This window comes from Salvelinus alpinus, chromosome 28 (genome assembly GCF_045679555.1).
Source record: "Salvelinus alpinus chromosome 28, SLU_Salpinus.1, whole genome shotgun sequence".
In the NCBI taxonomy this organism is placed as follows: domain Eukaryota; kingdom Metazoa; phylum Chordata; class Actinopteri; order Salmoniformes; family Salmonidae; genus Salvelinus; species Salvelinus alpinus.
Window position 1 is genome coordinate 30,889,330 of NC_092113.1, and position 27,269 is coordinate 30,916,598.

At 41.7% G+C, this 27,269-nt stretch overlaps 1 protein-coding gene and 1 long non-coding RNA gene across 5 annotated transcripts in view; one reads left to right on the top strand and one right to left on the bottom strand.

Annotated features, from left to right (window-relative positions):
* Window positions 1-987: 987 nt before the first annotated feature.
* The window catches only part of LOC139557634 (nuclear factor of activated T-cells, cytoplasmic 2-like), a 65,434-nt gene continuing 39,152 nt past the window's right edge, over window positions 988-27,269 (top strand). The window contains exons 1-6 of one of the 3 annotated variants that reach the window (XM_071372694.1): window positions 988-5,518; window positions 6,205-7,135; window positions 7,351-7,519; window positions 18,031-18,233; window positions 18,576-18,748; window positions 22,266-22,406. In XM_071372694.1, coding sequence (XP_071228795.1) covers window positions 5,374-5,518; window positions 6,205-7,135; window positions 7,351-7,519; window positions 18,031-18,233; window positions 18,576-18,748; window positions 22,266-22,406 — 1,762 coding nt within the window. In that variant the 5' untranslated portion in view covers window positions 988-5,373. Of the gene's footprint in view, window positions 5,519-6,201; window positions 7,136-7,350; window positions 7,520-18,030; window positions 18,234-18,575; window positions 18,749-22,265; window positions 22,407-27,269 lie in introns of all 3 variants that reach the window. The other 2 variants (XM_071372693.1, XM_071372695.1) reach the window with 2 other exon arrangements.
* The window catches only part of LOC139557635 (uncharacterized), a 44,342-nt gene continuing 35,139 nt past the window's right edge, over window positions 18,067-27,269 (bottom strand). For both annotated transcript variants that reach the window (XR_011671440.1, XR_011671441.1), the window contains exons 2-3: window positions 18,532-18,755; window positions 18,067-18,204 (exon numbers count right to left, since the gene is read on the bottom strand). This is a non-coding gene — a long non-coding RNA (uncharacterized lncRNA). The remainder of the gene's footprint in view (window positions 18,205-18,531; window positions 18,756-27,269) is intronic.

Genomic DNA, 27,269 nt, shown 5'->3' on the forward strand with positions numbered 1-27,269 from the left:
GCTTCCAATCAGAGACAACAATAAACAGCTGTCTCTGATTGAGAACCAAACCAGGCAACCATAGACTTTCCTAAACATCTATACTGAACACAACCCCATACACTCAACAAAACCCCCTATACAATACAACCACCCAAGACGAGACAAATACACACAAACATCCCCCCTGTCACACCCTGACCTAACTAAAATAATACAGAAAACAAAGATAACTAAGGCCAGGGCGTGACACACAATCATAAAAAACAGACACATTCTTCAGTAAAAAGGTCCCCTAACAGCCGTCTGAAATGTCCCAGAAGCACCAATTCCTCCAAATTTAAAGTCCATTGGAGATCATTCCACATGCAAGGTGCAAAAAAAGGCAGTTTTTTGTTAGATACTTCCCTGCGAAATATGTATGTCTAATGGTAATATATACCACATGTATTTGCAATGCAAATTTTTGCTGGGGTCAATTTAGCTGTCCATGATTTCAAACTTTTTTTCGTCTTATATTAGAAGTTTCCAATAGGAAGTTGTATTGGTGGAAACTGAGAATTCCTCAAAAAAGATTCCATGTTTGACATGACAAGCAAGCCAACCAATAGCCTCATTTTATTTCCAGCAACATATCCCACAGGTTCAAAACCAGACTGTAATTAAGAGAAAAGCCTATATGACTACTTCTGATTTTTACAACTCAATTAAAAGGTACTAGTTACAGTAAAGTGACCATCAAACATTAGAATTGTGTAGCCTAAAACATTTATGTACTGTATATAGTATACGTACTGTTTTCATTTTTTTGCCTCTTTCCTACAGTAATTTTTTCACATCCCTACAATGAAGTTATTGTGTGTCACTGTCTGCGAGAAGCCGCAGAAATGCCTTGGCGCATGAGCCGGAGACGTCATGGATTCCTGAGCGTGGGCTTTGCAGGAAAGCCCTGAGTCTCCGAGAGATGGAGCCGCTCCAGGTTTCCATGGCGAAGTGCATAAACAGGAGGAAACACTGAGGGAATCCCGTTATTTTACAGCATTGGACCATTATAAACACCCAGAGCAGGGAAGGAACCCGCTCTTGATACTCAAGTAATCCTCAGAGCAAGGAAAATAAGTTCAACTATAGCTTGCTGGAGTCTATTGTAGCTCCATTTTTCTGAATTTATAAACGACTATTGGACGTCTAATACTTCATTTTTATTTTGCCTTTTACGCGAGTGGATTTCTATTGCTATGATAGGATAATATTTTTTTATTTGAATTTTTACCGTATTCCAAATGTTTAGAGAATCTTGGAGATTGGCACAGTACCACAACATGAGGTCGATGGATCAAGGTATGGATGCCGCGTGCTGAATTGTGATAATCTGGTAATTTATCAACCCTATTGATTTTCGAGTAGCCTAATAGCCTAGTCCTGGACGTGTGTATCCGTAATTATACATTGTATATTCGACAAAATAGGGGTTATGGACTCGTTAGTTGTCTAACGTATGTGGTATATCTGGACAGTTAGTGGTTTGAGAAATAACTGACGCCCATGAGTTGATCAGCCTATAGCCTACCACGGCGATTCGCTATTACATGCCCCCAGTACAGCCATTGGGGAACACTATAGCGCTGTGTAAGGTAGGCTAATGTAGTGGCTAAACGTCATTGTAGTCACATGAATATGACGCTTCAGGTTATAATTCTAATAGTTTACATGTATTACCAGTAGGCTAACATCATTCTTAAAATAACATTAATGACTCTATAATGGGCAGTAATGTATCAAAATTCATAATAATACTATAATGGTAAAGATGTATAATAGATATTGTTAGCTGTTACCTAAAGCCTATGGGATGGGACATGATTTCATTTGCATTATTAAATGTGAGTTCAGTATGTTGACCGGGTAGGCTGGAAGTTCAGTATGATGACCGTCCTTGGGAGTTCAGTATGTTGACCTCCTTGGGAGTTCAGTATGTTGACCTCCTTGGGAGTTCAGTATGTTGACCGTCCTTGGGAGTTCAGTATGTTGACCGTCCTTGGGAGTTCAGTATGTTGACCGTCCTTGGGAGTTCAGTATGTTGACCGTCCTTGGGAGTTCAGTATGTTGACCGTCCTTGGGAGTTCAGTATGTTGACCGTCCTTGGGAGTTCAGTATGTTGACCGTCCTTGGGAGTTTAGTATGTTGACCCTCCTTGGGAGTTCAGTATGTTGACCGTCCTTGGGAGTTCAGTATGTTGACCGTCCTTGGGAGTTCAGTTTGTTGACCGTCCTTGGGAGTTCAGTATGTTGACCGTCCTTGGGAGTTCAGTATGTTGACCGTCTTTGGGAGTTCAGTATGTTGACCGTCTTTGGGCGTTCAGTATGATGACAATGCCAAGGCAAGAGACTTTCAGGTAAGGTATGCATGGCTATTTAACAGTTTGGTTTGGGATTAATAAATGTAACAAATTATAAAATGTGTATTTCAGTAATAAGCCATTTCACACATTTTTGCTATCAAGGCATTATTAGGCTGCACCTAATTTTAGCATGGGACTCTTTTTCAGTTATTGTTGCTAGGAGCAATTAGGAGTAGGACCCATACATATTTCAGACTTCTGCTGTAAACTTTTACAATATAGCTATTGCGGTATGGTGTTATTACAAGACGTTATTACAACGCTATAGCAAAGGTTGTACTGTAATAGCTGATACTTTAGGGTTTGCAGGTGTAATAACTACAAATGGTGTTGTTCCACTGTCAGGTTTATCACAAATATTAAGTATCCTATTAAAAAACATGTTTAGACACCAAGGAGCGCAGGCTGGGGTTTAAATTACAATAATCTGTCAACTTTCTCTAGCCTGATCCTAGATATGTATGTGCTGTTTAATCAAATCCTATGGTCATTGTCATGCCACAGCACAAACAGATCTGGGACAGGCTCTCTCAATTCAATGTAAATCAGGGCTTGTATTCATAAAGCGTCTCAGAGAAGGAGTGCTGATCTAGGATCAGTTCCCATTGTCCTTGTAATCATATTTATTATAATCTAAAATGCAAAACTGATCCAAGATCAGCACTCCTAATCCGAGATGCTTTATGAATGGGGGCCCTGGTTTTGGACCACATAATGTTGTTTTTTAGTACGATCCGACTGAGCACATTACACCCTGGGAGGTGCCATTCCTATGGGCAGTTTGAACAGAGGTACATTCTGTGCTGTTTCATGAGTACAACCCACTAAGTGTCGTCTTGGTTACGTATAGCTGGTGGGGGCCTGTCTACAAGAGGTTTCTAATATCCCATAACTCTTTGCATACATTTGGAAGAATTCTAAACAATGGGACCAGCGATGCTGGTTAGCAACGACATTGGTCCCATGAATCTGTTTATTTTCAAAAGCTTCCTCATGGAATTATTAGGTTGTCCTGACCTGGGTATCTTCAACCTAGTCTACAGTACTGCCTTCACTCAAAAAAATTGAGGTTCAACAAGGGTTCTTCTAAGATCCTCAAAGTTCTTAGAAGAACCTTAGCGTTCTTGGCACGGAAAATGACCCCAAAAAGGTTCTTCCAAGAACCCCATAAGAGGTGGGGTTTATCGAGGAACCTCCTTAGTTGGTGGGGGTTCTTGCAGGGACCTAACTGCCCAACTAAAACATTTGATTTTAAATTTGAAAGGACAGCAGGGGCAGGCACTTAACTGAACAATGTAAAGATCTCCTCAATTTAAGGTAAGGTTTGTCCCCTATATGATCTAAATTTATATTGTTTTATGATAATACCATCTATCTTTTCATATTTGTGCAAATCTTTCTAAAACAGAAAATGGACACAATTCAATGGATATCAATGAACAAGGAGGTAAGAATATGTAGGCTATAAGAATATGTTGAAGGCTAGCTGTATTGGGTGCAGATGACTGAACTGCTCACTTTTGTGTCTGAAGGAGACAAGGAGGCACGCGAAGGTATGTCAATTAGTATTGGTATGTTATGCAGATCACATGTACCATCCTCATCTACATTATGGACAAGGTATGTGTATGAAACCATTATCAAAAAAAAATATCATTCACATTTACCACAAAAACCAAAGTATGAATACTGTCATGTGCAGGTTTTGTTAAACATCTTAATAATTAAAATTTTTTGGATTCACAGACTTCACCCTCCCTACACCTCTGATGAATATAACAGGAAACCTGTTCGATCACCATGCACTGCAAAATCATTCTGGCTATGGATACGGAGAACATCAACACATTAACATCAACACACCAGAGGATATACACATTGGACTTAGCGCTCTGCTGGGAGTTTATTTTTTTATTCTGCTATGCCACTAAAATCCTAATAAACACTGACAACTAAAAGATTGTGTTATTGTTATGCGAATTAAAAAATTAACCCCAAAAGAAGAAAAAAAATTAACCCCAAAAGCTTATTCAAAAGGTTATTTTGAGGATCCATTAAAAGGGGTTCTTTAAAGAACTTATAGGGCTTCCCCCACAGTTTCAATTTGAAGAACCCCGAAAATATACTCCAGGAACATTTTATTTTTAGAGTGTTACAAACATTTCCACCTAAACAGTCGAATCCTGAAGCCGTTTCCATTGGATTTACATTTAATGAACCAATGCCAGCTTTAGAAATGCCTTTGTCAAATTTAGTTTATAAAGGGTCTGGTATAAACGTTTATTAGTAATACATTCATTAGAACATAGACCATAACAGTGAACTTATTTTTTGTTGTTGTAATTATTCATCATTTAAATATTCATTGATACAGCATCTGGGATGATGGGTGAAAATGAATGAAAATGCTCTAATGCTCATCCAGTAAGCATCCTTTCATACTGTAGGCTATATAGGCGACTCTAATTGGGCATATCTTTACAGTTTGTATTAAAAGTTACAGTAAGATACCCCTATATGCCATGCGTAATTGCTTGGTGCCAGACACCCGGGGGCAGCAGCACATCAACTGTACCACTGATGCAACTCATCACTATGAAGTTGTGCACCTGCAGCTGTTCTGTCAATGATCATAGGGAGGCGTGATCACTCCGCCTTTGACACCTTGCACCGTATTTATTTAGGGCTTCTATATGAAAATAGACACGCCTTATCTCTATATGAGGTTTAGTTTGAAAGAGGAAGTTTAGCTTCTATTACGTTGCACTCGCTGCTCGTTCTTTTCGCATTTTTTTTTTACTGAGGCATCAGTGGCGTATTATCGCTTCAATTGAGCAAGTGAAGATTCTATCATAGCCTATCCACCTCCGTCAAGGCCTCTGACATCGCAAGGCCTTCGTGGATGAAGAGAACAGCCAGAGTAACATCATTGATTATACAAAATATCTGCTTCCTTTAATTTTTATTATAAGTAAATTGATTCAATAAGACAGATGAGCTCGTTTTACGACAGAAAAGACCCTAGTGAGTTAGGGCTGGAAGAGGAACTGAGTCAAGTAAACTGCCAAGATGAGTTGGAGTTTGATTACCTGTTTGAATATGAACCACCTTGCAACAACTTTCCCGGGGAAGATCAAGGTTTGTCCAATGGCTTGTCAAGTCTCCCGCGCGCTTTTCACCTTTAAGATGCTTATATTACTTTTCAACGTAAAACGTTAAATGCAGTGGCGTCATTGAAAACAAATAAACAGCGATGTGATTTTGACAGAATGCTATTTTCCTTTCCCCTTCTAGTTCTAGTAAACATTACTAAAAGGAAATAATTTTTTTTCTCACAAAAATTATACAATTGATCCTGCATTTGCTATGCATGTCTGTATACATTGTATAATCATGGCTAGCTTGTTTCAACACACTTTCTAACTGGAAAACATCAGCTGTCATTTGTTTTATGTGCATGGCTTTAATGTTTACAAATATTCTAACAGTCACAAGGGGCCCCATTTGATGATGTGAATAGTTTCCACGCCTAAACCTTTTGTTTTCTATGATTGTTAATCAAACTGATCAAAGGGATTGAATAAAAATTATTGACAACATTATTATTTGAAATGGTTGTTTGTTGAATTCAAAGAACATATATTTTCTGTTTAATGTGGCTCTCATGTGTATTGCAAATATGGATCCAAAGTTTTGTAAGATGTGTGATTTCTGAGAACACGTAATATCTTCAGTAATTTTACAGACAATGGACAGTCCGTTTATAAATAATATATTTTCTTCTGATCATTTCTCTTCCTTGTTCCCTATCTACCTCTCAGTAGATGAGCCAAATCTCTCCTCACAGAGAGTCCTCAGTGCTGCATCTCATCTGGCCTACCCCCTGGAGGAGACTTCCCCCTACGACATCAAGTGCAGCGAGCGCAACCCAGAGAGCCTTTCTGGTTATGAACACCTGGAGGCTAAAAACTACCTGGACCACACCAGGCCTGGGGGTATCGCCCTGAGCCCCAGGATCGAGATCACCCCGTCACGTGAGCTCTACAGCCATGGACGAGACTCCCTACAGAACCACCCTCTGAACATCAGTCCCCGGCCCACTCTGACCGTCCCGGGCCACGACAGCCTGGTATACCGCGAGCCCCAGTGCCTGAGCCCAGCCAGCAGCAACTCCTCCACCAGCTGGCACTCGGAGAGCTATTCCCCCTGGGCCTCCCCTTGCGTGTCCCCAAGTAGTGGCCAGACCGGGGCCGGAGACCTCTGCCCCCGCTTCCAGAACATCCACACCGGCTCCCCCCGCACATCCCCAGGCACTTCCCCCCGCACTGAGGAGGGCTGCCTCGGCCCCCGTTCGCCCTCCCCATCCATCAGGCCAGGATCCCGCTCCACCTCGCCACAGGGCAAGCGCACCTACGACATGTACAGGAATCCCAGCTTGGTCACCGGGATCCGTTCCCGCAGTCCCTCCCCACACGGGGGCCACGGGGAGCACTCCCAACAGAACGCAAGTGCCCATTACGGGACCCCCAACAGTATGGCTGAGGCCATGAACGGCTACAGCACTGTCCAGCCTGGTCTCGTCCCCACCAAGGTAGTGAAGACGGCCAACCAGGCGTACGCCCTCTACCCAGAGAACCACAGGGAGGTCAACTACCTGGTGTCCTGTGAGCAAGACGTTAAGAGTAAAACTGGGGCGGAGTCCTTCTTTGTTATCCCTCCCATCTGGACCAAGCAGCTGGTCCCCAACCTTTGCAGGTGAATGGTGTAGGAAGCCTGTACTGTATAGGTAAAGGGTGCAGTTAGTAGGCCAGTACTGGAATACTTTCTGCCTAACCAGGGACACACCCATATTATGAATCAGATTTAGTGTCTATTACATTGTATCAGTTATATGACTACATTAGGAGCCACACTTTAGGAAGCCTAATCACAGACAATTAACCCTTGTTTCCATCTCTTATTTCCTGTAGCATCCCACTTTCTTCTCTGCCCCCTCTGGAATGGCCTGTCCCCAGCCATACAGACCAGTACGAGCTCCATGTTGACGTGCAGCCCAAGCCTCATCACCGAGCCCACTATGAGACAGAGGGAAGCAGAGGAGCGGTCAAAGCACCCACTGGAGGTCATCCTGTCGTCCAGGTACGCTGCTGGCTCTGTATCACTCTTAGAAAAGGAGGCTTTTGGGAACCTTTTTTGGTTCCATGTAGAACATTTTCACCCAATGAAGAACCATCAAGAAACCTTTATGAACCATTTGGTGAAAGGAATCTACAGTACCTTGCAGCAAAAAGTTAAAATATATCCTAGAACCAAAGAGGGATAGGCGAAGAACCCTTTATGGTTCTAGGTAGCCCATTTTAATGTAGGAGAGTCTGAATAGGAAGGCCTGTTGCGTGTAATGGTATTTCCTAGTCATCATTACAGCATGTGGTACTACTGCCCCAGGGCCTGGCTTATGAAAATGACTACTGTGTGTTACCGTGTACGTTCTATCTGTCATCCTTTACCTCATCTTTTCTCTCTCTATCTCTCACTCTCTTTTCTTCCTAGCAGCTTGCCACACTCACTGAAATTAGTTATATCTTGCACTGACATCTTATACATAGCAGCTACTTTATCCTCACACTAACTCCCATACTTACTACAGTAAAATCTTTCTAGGCTATTATTTATTTAATTTTCTATGAACAATATACATTGAGTATACCAAACATTAGGAATGTCCCTTTTGTAGGAATTCGTCTTAGCATGGGCTCTATAAGGTGTCAATCGTTCCACAGAGATGCTGACCCATGTTGACTCCAATGCTTCCCACCGTTGTGTCAAGTTGGCTGGATGTCCTTTGGGTGGTGGACCATTCTTGATACACACAGGAAACTGTTGAGCGTGAAAAACGCAGCAGCATTACAGTTCTTTAAACACTCAAACTGGTGCGCCTGGCACCTACTACCATACCCCATTCAAAGGCACTTAAATCTTTTTTCTTGCCCATTCACCTTCTGAATGGCACACATACACAATCCATGTCTCAATTGTCTCAAGGCTTACAAATCCTTCATTAACCTGGCCCCTCACGTTCATCTACACTGATTGAAGTGGATTTAACAAGTGACATCAATACGGGATCATAGCTTTCACCTTGATTCACCTGGTCAGTCTATGTCATGGAAAGAGCAGGTGTTCTTAATATTTTTGTACAGTCAGTGTATTTTGTGTTGTGAATTATTTCAAACCAAGTGTCATGAAAAGATTTGTCTTCTTGCTAAAAAACACAGCACTGCGGTACCCCTCACAGCCCGTGTTTTCAACCACAAGCAGGTTTCTGTTTATTTGGTCCTTGGTGACCCCTTTACACACTGGTCTCATGACAGTGGTCTCAGGAGACAGGAGTGGTGAACTTTTAGTCAGGCATACTCATATGAAAAACAGAAATGTATGCTGAACTTAAAGCGCAACTGAAGGCAATAAATCATTTATTGGAGAGAAAATGGCCTTTGTGGCATCGATATTGTTCAGAAACATTTATTCTAGTATCAAATTTACTACAAAGTGTAAATAAGAACATTTTGGTCATAAAGTGACATGAATACGTGGTGTTGAACAAAGGTAGCTGAGTCTGACACAGTGAGTAAAATAGTCTACTGCTGCAAATACTAAACAGGCCATTTGAGAAGCCGGTTGCCATGGTTGCAGTGAGTCAGAATGAGGGGGACTGGGAAAAGTAAAGTGAATAGAGTTCAGTCTGGGACTGGGAGGGAGTTTGGACGTGCCTAGCCAGCCACATGATTGGATGACACCAGGCACAACTCACTGACCGTGAGAGACAGAAAATAGAAAGTGAGAAATGCTTAATTTCTGCTCGGCCAGGTTCTGACAGTCAACAACCACAAGGAAGCTTTCATTACGTTGCCGTGGAAACGTTAAAATATGAACTGAAAATTATAGGCCCTGCTTAAAATATACAGACGACCGTCAACATGTGGAAATGTCTTCTATTAAGAGCATCTGAACGCACTGATTCCACATGTATTTGTCTGTTGCTCACTAAGAAAACAAGATTTTTGTCTTGGTGTAGTTCGGTGGCAGTTACTGATGTTTGTCCCCCATGAGACACCATAGGAACAAAGCCAGTATCACTTCCTCAAAATAGTCAGAATGAATCTAAGATAACTCAATAAATCTGTCATTAATTGAGACGTTCTTGTGGAGGAGGTTTAGTCGCACAATTTTACATCTAGCTAAGGTGTCTGATGCAGTATTTATTAAGTTAAATGTGAGATGTTGTCTTAGGTACAGTGCATTTGGAAAATTATTCAGACCTCTTGACTTTTTCCACATTTTGTTACGTTACTGCCTTATTCTAAAATCACTCTGCACACAATACCCCATAATGACAAAGCAAAAACTGTTTTTTTATTTTTTTTATTTTTTAAAATTAAAATATCATATTTACATAAGTATTCAGACCCTTTACTCAGTACTTTGTTGAAGCACCTTTGGCAGCATTACAGCCTTGAGTCTTCTTGGGTATGGTGCTACATGCTTGGCACACCTGTATTTGGGGAGTTTCTCCTATTCTTCTCTGCAGATCCTCTCAAGCTATGTCGGGTTCGATGGAGAGCGTTGCTGCTCAGCTATTTTTAGGTCTCTCCAGGCATGTTCGATCAGGTTCAAGTCCGGGCTCTGGCTGGGTCACTCAAGGACATTAAGAGACTTGTCCCGAAGCCAATCCTGCGTTGTCTTAGCTGTGTGCTTAAGGTCGTTGTCCTGTTGGAAGGTGAACCTTCGCCCCAGTCTGAAGTCGCGAGCGCTCTGGAGCAGGTTTTCATCTAGGATCGCTCTGTACTTTTCTCCATTAATCTTTCCATCGATCCTAACTAGTCTCCCAGTCCCTGAAAAACATCCCCACTGCATGATGCTGCCACTACCATGCTTCACCGTAGGGATGGTGCCAGGTTTCCTCCAGACGTGACACTTGGCATTCAGGCCAAAGAGTTCAATCTTGGTTTCATCAGACCAAAGAATCTTGTTTCTCAAGGTATGTCAGTCCTTTAGGTTCCTTTTGTCAAACTCCAAGTGGGCTGTCATGTTCCTTTTACCGAGGAGTGGCTTCCATCTGACCACTACCATAAAGGCCTGATTGGTGGAGGGCTGCAGAGATGGTTGTCCTTCTGGAAGGTTCTCCCATCTCCACAGAGGAACTCTGGAGCTCTGTCAGAGTGAACATCGGGTTCTTGGTCACCTACCTGACCAAGGCCCTTCTCCCCCAATTGCTCTGTTTGGCCGGGCAGCCAGCTGTAGGAAGAGTCTTGGTGGTTCCAAACTTCTTTCATTTAAGAATTATGGAGGTCACTATGTTCTTGGGGACCTTCAATGCTGCAGAAATGTTTTGGTACCCTGCCCCAGATCTGTGCCTCAACACAATCCTGTCTCAGAGCTCTATAACAATTCCTTCAACCTCATGGCTTGCTTTTTGCTCTGACATGCATTGTCATCTGTAGCACCTTATATAGACAGGTGTGTGCCTTTCCCAATCATGTCCAATCAATTGAATTTACCACAGGTGGACTCCAATCAAGTTGTAGAAACATCTCAAGGATGATCAATGGAAACAGGATGCACCTGAGCTCAATTTTGAGTCTCATAGCAAAGGGTCTGTGTCAGGACCCGGTGCGAGAAACAGTCACTAATAATCGTCAGAACCCAGAAGATGAGGCAGACACAGCAGTACTAGAGATGGTGGTTTAATTAAAGAACAAAATCTTCAGGCAAAGAAACTAAATCCACAATGTCCAAAAATAAAGCCAAGAGGCACAAAATGGAAATCCTCCAAAATACAAAAGAAACTCCACAAAGTGGTAAAAAACAGCAGGGAAAAACAAACCTCAAAAGACTACTCAAATAATACACAAGACCTAAACCAGAGAACCTCTGGAAAATCCAACAAGAGAAATATCTGTATAAAACAAGGCTTGGGCTGGGGCTGGGTGCTAACTTACAAACACTGAGCAAGGAACTGAGGAACACACAGGGTTTAAATACTAACAAGGGAATGACCTACAGGTGCAAACAATAATTAGAGCAAGAAAAACAAAAGGTACAAAAAAGGTGCAATGGGGACATCTAGTGACCAAAACCCGAACAGTCTTGGCCAAAACCTGACAGTCTGAACACTTATGTAAATGTCAATTGCAAAAATGTGCAAACATTTCTGAAAACCTGTCTTCGCTTTGTCATTATGGGGTATTGTTTGTAGATTGATGATGGAAAAAAATATTTAATCCATTTTAGAATAAATCTGTTAACAAAGTCTGATCCGCTGCGCTGCTGGGCAGTCTGTCACACTGTCTGTGTGTTCTGCAGTTGGATTGGATAGAGTGCAATCGCTGCAGATGTGTATCCCGTGTTAGTGGGCAAGTGAGAATTGTTGAAATCAAAACCAAACTCAAGTCATGACGACCTCATTTACAAAACTCAATTTTGAACGAGACTGACTTTATGACCAACATGATCCTATTTACACTTTGTAGTCAATTTTTACACTAGAATAACTGTTTCTGAACAATATCGATACCACATAGGCCGTTTTCTCTCAGGGAAGTTGTTTCTTGCCAGTTGCGCTTTAAGTTCAGCTTACATTGAACATGTAAAGAAGTGCTGCTAACTCTATACAGCATTTATAAATTGTGTCAAAAGGTAACAAAATGTTATATTTTTGCTTTTCATTTTTTCATATGAGTATGTCTAACTAAAAGCTCATCTCTCCTGAAACACTGTCATGAGACCAGTGTGTGAAGGGAACACCAATCCATGTGAAAGCTATGATCCCTTAATGATGTCACTTGTTAAATCCACTTCAATCAGTGTAGATCAGTGGTTCAAACTTTTTATAGTCCCGTACCCATTCAGACATTCAACCTCCAGCTGCGTACCCCCTCTAGCACCACGGTTAGCACACTCTCAAATGTTGCTTTTTGCCGTCATTGTAAGCCTGCCACACATACTATACAATACATTTATTAAACATAAGAATGAGTGTGAGTTTTTGTCACAACCCGGCTCGTGGGAAGTGACACAGAGCTCTTATAGGACCAGGGCACAAATAATAATAGAATAATAATAATAATAATAATCAATACTTTTTCTCTTTATTTAGCCATCTTACATGTAAAACCTTATTTATTCATCAAAAATTGTGAATAACTCTCCACAGGTTAATGAGGAGGGTGGGCTTGAATGGATGCACATAACTCTGCAATGTTGGTTGTATTGGAGAGAGTCTGTCTTAAATAATTACCTGTACCTGTATTTAGTTTTCATGCTATTGAGGACCGAGAATCCACTCTGACATAGGTACGTGGCTGCAAAGGGCATCAGTGTCTTAACAGCGCGATTTGCCAAGGCAAGAAACTCTGAGCGCAGCCCTATCCGGAAATCTGGCAGTGGCTTCTGATTAAATAAAATTTTCACAGAACCGCTTGTTGCAATTTGGATGAGGCTCTCTTGTTCAGATATCGGTAAGTGGACTGGAGGCAGTGCATGAAAGGGATAACGAATCCAGTTGTTTGTGTCATCCGTTTCGGGAAACTACCTGCGTAATTGCTCACCCAGTTCACTCAGGTGCTTTGCTATATCACGTTTGACATTGTCCGTAAGCTTGAGTTCATTTGCACACAAATCATAGAATGATGGAAAGACCTGTGTGTTGTCCTGGTTAATACATACACAAAAGAGCTCCAACTTCTTAATCATAGCCTCAATTATGTCCCGCACATTGAATATAGTTGCGGAGAGTCCCTGTAATCCTAGATTCAGACCATTCAGGCGAAGAAAATACATCATCCAGATAGGCCAGTCGTGTGAGAAACTCGTCATCATGCAAGCGGTCAGACAAGGGAAAATATGGTCAGTAAATAAAACTAAGCTCGTCTCTCAATTTAAAAAAAAACGTGCCAATACTTTGCCCCTTGATAACCAGCGCACTTCTGTATGTGTTACATGGTCGCTGCCCATATCATTGCATAATGCAGAAAATACACGAGAGTTCAGGGGCCTTGCTTTAACAAAGTTAACCATACCAACACATCTTGACAACCAAAGTCCATTTGATGTCACAAAGCTGTCCAGTACTTTAAAAAATATCCTCTCATGTTGTCCTGGTTTCCAGTGGTTTGCAGAAGAGGATGTCTTCCTTAATTGACCCCCCATAAACATAACGGACATATACCAGGAGCCTTGCCAGGTCCGCCACATCTGTTGAGTCATCCAGCTGTAACGCATAGAATTCACTGGCTTGTATGTGAAGTAGTAATTGTTTCAAAACATCTCCTGCCATGTCACTGATGCGTCGTGAAGCAGTGGTGTTTGATGGAGACATTGTCTGTACAGTTTTTTTGGGCCTTTTCCCCCAGCATTGTCCCAGCCATATCTGCGGCAGCAAGAAGAATTAAGTCCTCCACAATAGTATGGGGCTTGCCTTTCCTTGCCACTCGGTTGTCACGATCGTCTTGACTTGGAAGAGAGGACCAAAACGCTGCGTGTGAAAAAAACATTATCTTTTATTAGAGAGACGAACAACGAACGAAACAAAACAACAAACTGACGACCGTGAAGCTATATAAACAAATGGTGCTGACACTGACCACTACACAATGACATAGACAATTACCCACAATCGCATAATGCCTATGGCTGCCTTAAATATGGCTCCCAATCAGAGACAAATGAAAGACAGCTGTCTGATTGAGAACCACTCAGGCAACCATAGACATACCTAGACACATTCAGTAAACACAACCCCATACACTAAACCCAACACCCCCTTTACCATATAACCACCCAAGACGAGACAAAACACAAACATTCCCCATGTCACACCCTGACCTAACTAAAATAATAAAGAAAACAAAGAATACTAAGGCCAGGGCGTGACATCGGTAGCTCACCATATAAGGCTTCTAGACCCTTCTTCTTAATGGTATCTGTTGCTTTTATACACGTCTTACTTCTCGAAAGTTGTCTTTATTCTCGTTCAAAAAACTCCCGTGGCTTATCTTTCAAATTGTCATGTTTCGTTTCTAAATGTCTGCGCAAGAGTGACGGTTTCCCGCGGAGAGTAATGGTTAATGTGATTGGATGTTAATTATTTGACTAGGCTACCTGTATTTGACATTGTGTTGTTATTTCGCTGAACACTAGATGGTTCAATTTTATTTTTGGCAGTGAAACGAGGCTACTCAGACGAGAAGAGAAACTCACCCGAATGTATAGCGCCGTTGGAAAATATAAATGTATTGTTTGAAAATGTGAATGAATTAAAATTCTAAAATATATATTTTTCATGTGAATCACATTTTTATTTGGCGTACCGCTGACGGCATTACGCGTACCCCAGTTTGGGAATACCTGGTGTAGATGAAAGGGAGGAGACAGGTTAAATAAGTATGTTTAAGCCTTGAGACATGGATTGTGTATTTACTTATTTATAGGGGACAATGTACATTAATCAACATCAATATTACAATAATGCAAAATTCATGTAAATGTGCCAGGGTTAGCCAAAAGCTAATTTTCACTGTAGTTCCAGGGCAGCTAAGGACAATTACAAGGCCACAATACACATACTCACTAAAACAATACAAAATAGAAATACATTACATCCAATAATATATAATTCTGTGTGTGCCATTCAGAGGGTGAATGGGCAAGACAAAAGATTTAAGTGCCTTTGAACGGGGTATGGAAGTAGGTGCACCAGCTTTAGTGTGTCAAGAGCTGCAACACTGCTAGTTTTTTCAAACTCAATTGTTTCCGACACCTTGTAGAGTCCATGCCCCGATGAATTGAGGTTGTTCTGAGGGCAAAAGGGGGTGCAACTTAATATTAGGAATGTTTTGTACACTCAGTGTATATATGCATGCGCACACACACACACACACACACACACACACACACACACACACACACACACACACACACACACACACACACACACACACACACACACACACACACACACACACACACACACACACACAGATGCAGATTAGTGGAGAGACCAGCAACTACCTTGGAAGGAAGCATGCAAAAACCACAAAGCGTGAACTTGCAACTAAAAGTATCTGTCTAAGAAGTCATGAGCTTGACACTGTTTGTGCATGTGTGTGACAGAGACATAGGGGGTTTAGTGGTGTGAGTTAAAAGAGAAGTACGTAAAGTGCAGACGTCTGAGGTTGCAAGCAGACTTTATTTAGCTCAATATTGTCGACAACTAGGCCTACAGCTTATTTACAATTTTATGTAATGACTTTGATAAACATTTATGATTAGGAGTTTTACATCATGTTATAAACATGTATTTTCTATGTGGCCACCTCCAATTCACCAGACCTCTCCACTGTATAGAAACTTGAGAAGTACTGGAATGAACGTAGACCTTGCCTTCTTTCTTTTGTCTTGAAATTGTCCGTGGAACATTGGCTCACAGGGTAAAGCTAAGGCTTTGGCCGTCTAGTATTCCAGTGAATCATAGTTATTCCTACCTAGCTCTTTTGAATTCCATTTACTTTAGGACAAACAGAAACCATCCACCGACAGGGCCGTCCAATTTATGTATTTATTTTTTTAAGTTCAAGCTCATTTACTATTAGCTATACAATTAGCCGCTACACATTAATCCTTAAGAGTTTATTATCGCACCCATGCGTCAATCTAAGTAAGATAATAAAAAAAATCCCCATTACAATACGTCAGTTTAAGCTAGACATCATGTGTCGGCCTTCCATCTGCAGTGGAAGGTAGCAGAGCTACAGCGGTGTTTGTCAGACCATGACAAAAAGAAAATCGGTCTTCTCACAAATGTTTGTAGCGTCCGAATGGTTGTCACCACTCTATGGAAAGGGGAGACTCTCACAAACATGATGGTGTTCTCTGTTTTGCTCTACGACCCCCATCAGTGTCACGGGACTTGTCTGAAGGTAACCCAAACAAACTAATGGAAGTATGAATGTAATTTTGTGGCAACAAAAATAAGGGGTTAAATATGTGTCCAAAAAAAGCACACATATTTACTGAGCTTTCTTATATCTTCTAGATATAGGACAAACACTTCAAAACCATATTCTTTATGATACATTTTTTGACTGTATTTTTGCCATATTTCCTGCAATTCAACACATTTTGCCATGTCTTATGCCAGGTCAATATCAAATCAAACTTTATTTGTCACATGCGCCGAATACAACAAGTGTAGACCTTACCGTGAAATGCTTACTTACAAGCTCTTAACCAAGAGTGCAGTTCAAGAAGAGTTAAGAAAATATTTACCAAATAGACTGAAGTAAAAACAAAAAATAAAAAGTAACACAATAACAATAACAAGGCTATATACAGGGGGTACCGGTACCGAGTTAGTGTGCAGGGGTACAGGTTAGTTGAGGTAATTTGTACATGTAGGTAGGGGTGAAGTGACTATGCATAGATAATAAACAGCGAGTAGAAGCAGTGTACAAAACAAATAGGGGAGTCAATGTAAATAGTCCGTGGCGATTTTATTAATTGTTCAGCAGTCTTATGGCTTGGGGGTAGAAGCTGTTGAGGAGCCTTTTGGTCCTACACTTGGTGCTCTGGTACCGCTTGCCGTGCGGTAGCAGAGAAAACAGTCTATAACTTGGGTGACTGGAATCTCTGATCATTTTATGGGCTTTCCTCTGACACCGCCTATTATATAGGTTCTGGATGACAGGAAGCTTGGCCCCAGTGATGTACTGGGCAGTACACACTACCCTCTGTAGCACCTTGCGTTCAGATGCCGAGCAGTTGCCATACCAGGCGGTGATGCAACCGGTCAGGATGCTCTCGATGGTGCAGCTGTAGAACCTTTTGAGGATCTGAGGACCCATGCCTAATCTTTTCAGTCTCCTGAGGGGGAAAAGGTTCTATTGTGCCCTCTTCATGACTGTCTTGGTGTGTTTGGACCATGATAGTTCGTTGGTGATGTGAACACCAAGGAACTTGAAACTCTCGACCCTCCTTTGTCTTGCTCACATAATATGATATCTGAGTGAGAGTGACTAACAAAATCAGTGGGGGCCGGTCGGTAATTCAGCCATGATTACTACAAGTGTAGAAAGCTGGCTAGATTAATTAGACTAATTTACCAATCAAAATTATTTTAACTGACATTGGCTAATTGAGGGACTGTCAGTGAGTGGCATGTAACAAGACGAAAACTGCTGCAACAAAGTTTTGAAATTGCACCTTGTGTATTCTACTATTCTAACTCTCAACAGTAAATTGAGACTCAACTGAATACTAATGTTGAGGACTGGAAAATACTTGTGTTTCCAGCAGTGTGTGTGTCTACCAGGGTGTAAGCTTTATGTTCAGCCTAAACTGTTATCAGCAAACTGGCAAAAAATACATATAGTTATTGGCAAAATAATGAGAAAAAACAATCATTATATAAATTCAACTATGTAATAAAACACTGGGTACCTACCAGTGTTTGTGCAGTGTATATAAGTATTGAAAAAGAACAGGTAGAGAAGAAATGTTCTTTAAATTTAAAAATGACACATTATAAAAAGTGTGAGCATCTTGACTTTGTTTTATTAATGTTTTATTGGAGTTTCCTCTGGTGTTTCTTCCAGTTGCATGGCTACAGGGGTAAGGAGCCCCTAGGCCTCCAGATCTTCATTGGGACTGCAGACGACAGGATTCTGAAGCCTCACGCCTTCTACCAGGTCCACCGCATCACGGGCAAGACGGTCACCACCACCAGCTACGAGAAGATTATCAACTCCACCAAAGTCCTGGAGATCCCTCTGGAGCCCAAGAACAACATGAAAGCGATGTGAGAGTAGCTAGAGTAGTGACACATGCCGAACACCACCCAGACAGAGCAGTGTCCTTTGCAGAACTGGGTTCAAATAGTATTTGTTTTCTTCTAAACTTTTTGAGCATTTTTACTCAGCCTGTCTCCAGTGCCACAAGATTGGCATGATGGATTTGCACTGATAAAACTATTATATTGGTTCCATTGTGCCAGGCAAGCTCAATCAAGGATTTTAATGAAAAATAACATACTAATTGAACACAGGTCTGATGTAATTAGCCATATCGGTTGTAATCATAATGCAACATTTGTTTACCGGTACAGGATTTACAGTAGATCTCATATTGGTGTGTTTCTCAGAATCGACTGTGCTGGGATCCTGAAGCTCAGGAATGCTGACATTGAGCTGAGGAAGGGCGAGACGGACATCGGACGGAAGAACACTCGTGTGCGTCTGGTGTTCCGTGTCCACATACCCCAACCCAATGGGCAACACATCTCACTGCAAGTTTCCTCCCATCCAATCGAGTGCTGTAAGTACTATAAATCCAACACATTTTTAATATTTTTTATTTTTATTTCACCTTTATTTAACCAGGTAAGCTAGTTGAGAACAAGTTATCATTTACAACTGCGACCTGGCCAAGATAAAGCAAAGCGGTGCGACAGAAACAACAACACAGAGTTACACATGGAATAAACAAGGGTACAGTCATTAACACAATACAAAAAAAGGAAAGTCTATATACAGTGTGTGCAAATGGCGTGAGGAGGCAAGGAAATAAATAGGCCATAGTAGCGAAGTAATTACAATTTAGCAAATTAACACTGGAGTGATAGATGAGCAGATGATGATGTGCTTTACCTAGCATAGACTTATAGATGACCTGGAGCCAGTGGGTTTGGCGACGAATATGTAGAGAGGGCCAGCCGACTAGAGCATACAAGTCGCAGTGGTAGGTGGTATAAGGGGCTTTGGTAACAAAACGGATGGCACTGTGATAGACTACATCCAGTTTGCTGAGTAGGGTATTGGAAGCTATTTTGTAGATGACATCGCCAAAGTTGAGGATCGGTAGGATGGTCAGTTTTACTAGGGTAAGTTTGGCAGTGTGAGTGAAGGAGGCTTTGTTGCGAAATAGAATGCCAATTCTAGATTTGATTTCGGAATGGAGATGTTTAATATGAGTCTCGAATGAGAGTTTACAGTCTAGCCAGACACCTAGGTATTTGTAGTTGTCCACATATTCTAGGTCAGAACCGTCCAGAGTAGTGATGCTAGTCGGGCGGGCGGGTGCGGGCAGCGAACTGTTGAAAAGCATGCATTTGGTTTTACTAGCGTTTAAGAGCAGTTGGAGGACACGGAAGGAGTGTTGTATGGCATTGAAGCTCGTTTGGAGGTTAGTTAACACAGTGTCCAGAGAAGGGCCATGTCATTCTATATGTCATAAACCTATGATTGTATGATTTTATTTTATGTATAATTCTGTCTATGCCTTCTATAGCCTACTATAGATGTGTCTTAAAGGGTGGTTTAGGTTTAACATGTGCTTGTATGTTGATTTTACACAGTGCAGTATATTTCCAGCTATGTTTCTTCTTGCCTGTTTTCATTGGACTGACGTTAACCAGAGGTAACACACATAGTAAGTGGGTCTATATTTAAATGAGCTGGGAGTAGTACCATCAGGTCCAGGCACACGGACATACAAGCCTATTTTATGATTAGGCTTGACAGCCTTTTTATTTGCACTGACTCTCCTGCACCGGCTCTATGCACACTCAAGGGACTCTACCCACACAGCTGCACATACTACACTAACACTCCAACACACACACACACACACACAGACGCACACACACACACTACATATGCTCACGCACACAAAACACACACACACACACACATGTATATTGACACCACACACTCACACAATCACACATACACAACACTTTCACACTCACATACGCTGCTGCTACTCTCTTTATTATCTATCCTGAATGCCTAGTCACTTTAACCCTACCTACATGTACATATATGAGAACTTGTTCTCAACTGGCCTAACTACTTAAAAAAAAAAAATTGAAAACATTATATCAATTACCTCATACCCCTGCACATTGACTCGGTACAGGTATATAGCCTCATTACTGTTATTTTGTTGTGTTACTATAAAAAAAATTTTTTACCCATTTTTCTTACTTTTGAATTGTTGGGAAAGGGCTTGTAAGTAGGCATTTCACATTAATGTCTAAACCTGTTGGGTGGCAGGTAGCATAGCGGTTGGGTGGTTAAGAGCTTTGGGCCATTAACCGAAAGGTTGCTGGTTCGAATCCCTGAGCAGTCAAGGCAGTTTGATTTGGTTCTCTCAACCCTCAACACTGTGTGTGTATCTGTGTGTTTACGATTATGTAGTGCTGGCATCACCGAACCCCCCCAAAAATCAGGTGCAAAGTTGTATTTGCACAATCGTACTATAACACACCCAGCACATCTGTCAAAATGGCCGATAAGTAAGCGAAACTGTCCGTCAGTGATGTGGATGAAGAGACTAGCCTCCGGGTATCATCCTCAGTGTACTCACAGTATAGTAGACTGTCCAAAGGTCACTTCACAAGCCTCAGTGGAGATTGAATTTCAGTAATTAAGGCAGGACGATGACGATAAGCTTGAGGAAGTAACTACACTGTTCATGTGTACTAAATGTTTTTAAATTTAATTGCCACACAAACTACTCTAGAAGTAAACATGAAACAGCTAAAAATGAGGGCAACTGCCCTTCTCATTCATTACAAGTGATTAATTTGGTCCCTTTGTAACTCAAGCATGTTACCTAGCATGAATCAACTTCAGACTGGCGACAGTTGATCCAAAGGAATAAGGTCAGTCACTATAGATAGCAAGAGAAGCGCTGAGTCATTTAATGCTCTAACGTAATGGTTCCCCAACCCTGGATGCCTCCCTATGGGGTCCGAGTGTGGCACAGCAGTCTAAGGCACTGCATCTCAGTGCAAGAGGCGTCACTACAGTCCCTGGTTCGAATCAAGGCTGTATCACATCTGGCTGTGATTGGGAGTCCCATAGGGCGGCGCACAATTGGCCCAGTGTCGTCCGGATTTGGCCAGGATAGGCCGTCATTGTAAATAAGAATTTGTTCTTAGCTGACTTTCGTAGTTAAATAAATATTACAAAAAGAATGACTAGATCTGAAATTCCCATTCAAGTTGATGGGTTTATGCACAGGTGACCATATTGAATGTACCCATGAGTGTTCCAGTTGAATTGCCATGGTCTGAGGAGCTTTTCCCATTCTAGTAATTATATTTCTATGGCTGCCTCTTTTCTATTTCTATGGCTGTCTCTGTGGCTGTAGCTTCCTGATTAAGCTATCAGTCCAGGAAATCTACCGTTCCAGGAGAGAATACACTACAGTAGCCGTTCAGTGTCTACTTCACATACAGGTCACAGGGTTTGTTGAACATATGCCAACATACGCTCCATTGCGTAATGATGATAGTGTTGGAGAGGTCCATCCTCCATATTCATTCTTCCTCCCCTCTGCCCCTTTCTGTACTGTAGGTTACTGCACTCTGTCATTTGTTTCCACTGGACAGAGTCCCACTTCCATGATGTGCTCTGTGTGTCCAGGCCTCTAGCGTGTAGCCGCAATTTACATTACAACCTTCATTCATATCCTCCCACTGCACTAAATGTACTGCACTGTACCAAGTCATTGGCCTATATTAATGTTTACACAAATCTAATATTTAGACAAATATTTGAAATACACAATGAGGAAGTATGGTTTTGAAATGAGTCGGTACAAGCCTCATTCATTGAAATCTGTCAACAATTACCTTGTGAGTTCAAAGCAAATATCAACCTGAGATCAAACTGACCTACCACAGAGTGTGTAATGTCATGTCATAATAATACCATGCTCCGTCTGCTGTCCTGCAGCCCAGCGGCCAGTTCTCTACCCACTACGCCAACATGACCTGTCGGTACCACAGAATGTGTAACGTCATGTTCTCTCTTCCATCCCACAGCCCAGCGGTCGGCCCATGAGCTACCAATGGTGGAGAAACAAGACATGGATAGCTGCTCTGTCCTGGGAGGTCAGCAGATGATCTTGACGGGACAGAACTTCAGCTCTGACTCCAAAGTCATCTTTATGGAAAAAACCCATGGTGAGTATTCAGCCAACACCTCTGAGGGAGGGAGGAAATGATAATGGCATGGTCCATATGCTGTATGATGTGCCGCCTCATCTATTTAAAATGTTATGGTTATTTTGATCCAGGAAAATGTTTGACAGTATTCTTCTAACAGTTGCCAGATTCTGTTGTAAAAAACCTTTTGCATTATGTGCCAGAAGGGTTGCAAAAGTATTTACCCTCATGAACCAGCCATGATAATCAGACTTACAGTTATTACCCATGCTTTTAACACCACAGTCCTTTATTATCACATTACTCTCTTGCAGGGTTGGGGTCAATTCCATTTTAATTCCATTCAATTCAGAAAGTAAACCCAATTCCAATTTAAAATGTTCCTAATTGAAAAGCATTGAAGAGAATTGGAATTGGAATTTCAGTGTACTTCCTGAATTGATTGGAATTGAAATGGAATTGACCCCATCCCTGCTCTCATTTTGTTCATGCCTTCACAAATTCAGCTACACAGTTTTAAAACTCACTTCCCCAGCACCACTTTGAAACTAATGTATAGCTAATGCCATGCTTCGTTTAACCTATGAATAGTTTGCATGATCCATCAGATAAGGCGAAGCCTCACTCTCCTGTGCCCTCTCCTCCCCGCTTGTTATTTATGTGTTACGTTATCTTTATGCTGTTTATTTTGTTTTGCATGGAATAGGACCTCTGTTGCATGTTGTACACACACCTGTAGACAAGCTTCAAATACCTCAGTACATTAGGAAAATAAAAAGACGCTACTAGCCTTGCTTGTGACATCACAGTACCAGAATTACATTACTGCATTCTTATTGGTCTGCTCAATCCAGTGTTAGTTAGGCCTTGTGACACAACTATTTAAAGATCTTAACTTGTACAACGGAATGGCAGAATCACCATTACAACACAGATGGTGTCAGATATTGCTGTACGAATCAATGTGACTGAGTAATAGTGACAAAGGCCAGCGTGCTTTCTCTGTCATTTGAATCCTGACCTTTCCTCCTCACTCACCGCACAGATATTTGCATTCAGATTCCTCCTGATACTAAACAGTGGTGTCCTTTTTCGGATAAGAAGCTTATCACAGCAAGGTTTTGTTGTAGGTTTATTTTAGACTTCACCCAATTATTCAACAAGCTGACAGTATTAGTATCAAGTGCATATTGTTCATGTGCTTCATTGACAGCTTACAGGATTGTACACTGTACTTAAGAGATGTACTTTGTTTGTCATAGTAAAAAAAAATATATATACAGTGGGGAGAACAAGTATTTGATACACTGCCGATTTTGCAGGTTTTCCTACTTACAAAGCATGTAGAGGTCTGTCATTTTTATCATAGGTACACTTCAACTGTGAGAGACGGAATCTAAAACAAAAATCCAGAAAATCACATTGTATGATTTTTAAGTAATTAATTTGCATTTTATTGCATGACATAAGTATTTGATCACCTACCAACCAGTAAGAATTCCGGCTCTCACAGACCTGTTAGTTTTTCTTTAAGAAGCCCTCCTGTTCTCCACTCATTACCTGTATTAACTGCACCTGTTTGAGCTCGTTACCTGTATAAAAGACACCTGTCCACACACTCAATCAAACAGACTCCAACCTCTCCACAATGGCCAAGACCAGAGAGCTGTGTAAGGACATCAGGGATAAATTGTAGACCTGTACAAGGCTGGGATGGGCTACAGGACAATAGCCAAGCAGCTTGGTGAGAAGGCAACAACTGTTGGCACAATTATTAGAAAATGGAAGAAGTTCAAGATGACGGTCAATCACCCTCGGTCTGGGGCTCCATGCAAGATCTCACCTCGTGGGGCATCAATGATCATGAGGAATGTGAGGGATCAGCCCAGAACTACACGGCAGGACCTGGTCAATGACCTGAAGAGAGCTGGGACCACAGTCTCAAAGAAAACCATTAGTAACACACTACGCCGTCATGGATTAAAATCCTGCAGCGCACGCAAGGTCCCCCTGCTCAAGCCAGCGCATGTCCAGGCCCGTCTGAAGTTTGCCAATGACCATCTGGATGATCCGGAGGAGGAATGGGAGAAGGTCATGTGGTCTGATGAGACAAAAATAGAGCTTTTTGCTCTAAACTCCACTCGCCGTGTTTGGAGGAATAGAAGGATGAGTACAACCCCAAGAACACCATCCCAACCGTGAAGCATGGAGGTGGAAACATCATTCTTTGGGGATGCTTTTCTGCAAAGGGGACAGGACGACTGCACCGTATTGAAGGGAGGATGGATGGGGCCATGTATCGCGAGATCTTGACCAACAACCTCCTTCCCTCAGTAAGAGCATTGAAGATGGGTCGTGGCTGGGTCTTCCAGCATGACAACGACCCGAAACACACAGCCAGGGCAACTAAGGAGTGGCTCCGTAAGAAGCATCTCAAGGTCCTGGAGTGGCCTAGCCAGTCTCCAGACCTGAACCCAATAGAAAATCTTTGGAGGGAGCCGAAAGTCCGTATTGCCCAGCGACAGCCCCGAAACCTGAAGGATCTGGAGAAGGTCTGTATGGAGGAGTGGGCCAAAATCCCTGCTGCAGTGTGTGCAAACCTGGTCAAGAACTACAGGAAACGTATGATCTCTGTAATTGCAAACTAAGGTTTCTGTACCAAATATTCAGTTCTGCTTTTCTGATGTATCAAATACTTATGTCATGCAATAAAATGCAAATTAATTAATTAAAAATCATACAATGTGATTTTCTGGATTTTTGTTTTAGATTCCTTCTCTCACAGTTGAAGTGTACGTATGATAAAAATTACAGACCTCTACATGCTTTGTAAGTAGGAAAACCTGCAAAATTGTCAGTGTATCAAATACTTGTTCTCCCCACTGTATATATATGTTTTATTGTCACGTACAGGTGCAATGACCTGTGTTGGTTTACAGGGTCAGCCATATACAGTTGAAGTCGGAAGTTTTACGTACACTTAGTTTGGAGTCATTAAAACTCGTTTTTCAACCACTCCACACATTTCTTGTTAACAAACTATGTTTTTGGCAAGTCGGTTAGGACATCTACTTTGTGCATGACACAAGTCATTTTCCTAACAATTGTTTACAGACAGATTATTTCACTTGTAATTCACTGTATCACAATTCCAGTGGGTCAGAAGTTTACATACACTAAGTTGACTGTGCCTTTAAACAGCTTGGAAAATTCCAGAAAATTATGTCATGGCTTTAGGAGCTTCTGATAGGCTAAATAACATAATTTGAGTCAATTGTAGGTGTACCTGTGGATGTATTTCAAGGCCTACCTTCAAACTCAGTGCCTCTTTGCTTGACATCATGGGAAAATCAAAAGAAATCAGCCAAGACCTCAGAAAAATACCACGTTCATCTGTACAAACAATAGTACGCAAGTATAAACACCATGGGACCACGCAGCCGTCATTCCGCTCAGGAAGAAGACGCGTTCTGTCTCCTAGAGATGAACGTACTTTGGTGCGAAAAGTGCAAATCAATCCCAGAACAACAGCAAAGGTCCTTGTGAAGATGCTGGAGGAAACAGGTACAAAACGATCTATATCCACAGTAAAACGAGTCCTATATCAACATAATCTGAAAGGCCGCTCAGCAAGGAAGAAGCCACTGCTCCAAAACCGCCATAAAAAAGCCAGACTACGGTTTGCAACAAAGATCGTACTTTTTGGAGAAATGTCCTACGGTCTGATGAAACAAAAATAGAACTGTTTGGCCATAATGACCATCGTTATGTTTGGAGGAAAAAGGGTGAGGCGTTCAAGCCGAAGAACTCCATCCCAACTGTGAAGCACGGGGGTGGCAGCATCATGTTGTGGGGGTGCTTTGCTGCAGGAGGGACGGATGCACATCACAAAATAGATGGCATCATGAGTGATGATGAGTGATTATGTGGATATATTGAAGCAACATCTCAAGACATCAGTCAGGAAGTTAAAGCTTGGTCACAAATGGGTCTTCCAAATGGACAATGACCTCAAGCATACTTCCAAAGTTGTGGCAAAATGGCTTATGGACAACAAAGTCAAGGTATTGGAGTGGCCATCACAGAGCACTGACCTCAATCCTATAGAAAATGTGTGGGTAGAACTGAAAAAACGTGTGCGGGCCAGAATTCACCCAACTTATTGTGGAAGGCTACCCGAGACGTTTGACCCAAGTTAAACAATGTAAAGGCAACGCTACCAAAAACGAATTGAGTGTAGTATGTAAACTTCTGACTCACTGGGAATGTGATGAAAGAAATAAAAGCTGAAATAAATAATTCTCTCTACTATTATTCTGACATTTTACATTCTTAAAATAAAGTGGTGATCCTAACTGACCTAAGATGGGAATTTTTACTAGGATTAAATGTCAGGAATTGTGAAAAACTGAGTTTAAATGTATTTGGCTAAGGTCTATGGACACTTCCGACTTCACCTGTAAATATGCCGCCCCTGGAGCAAATTAGGGTTAAGTGGCTTGCTCAAGGAACATTGACAGACTTTTCACCTTGTTGGCTCGGGTATTTGAACCAGCAACTTTTCGGATATTGGCCCAAAGCTCTAACCGCTTGGCTACCTGCAGCCCTAGGAAGATGTCAGTCACAGTCAGTCACAGTTTTCGGGACAGTCTTTGTTGTGCTGCTCTCTGTTTCCACACTCAATACAGACTGTCTAGATGCATTTACATAGGCAGATGATTATTTAGCCACTAATTGGTCTTTTGACCAATCAGATCAGATATTTTGCCAATAACGCAGCCACTGTGTAGAAAGGGATATACAGTTTATGTCCCCTAATTGCACCTCAATATCCTCAATACTGAGTCCACAGGGAAGAGCCTCATTGATCCATCTACAGCA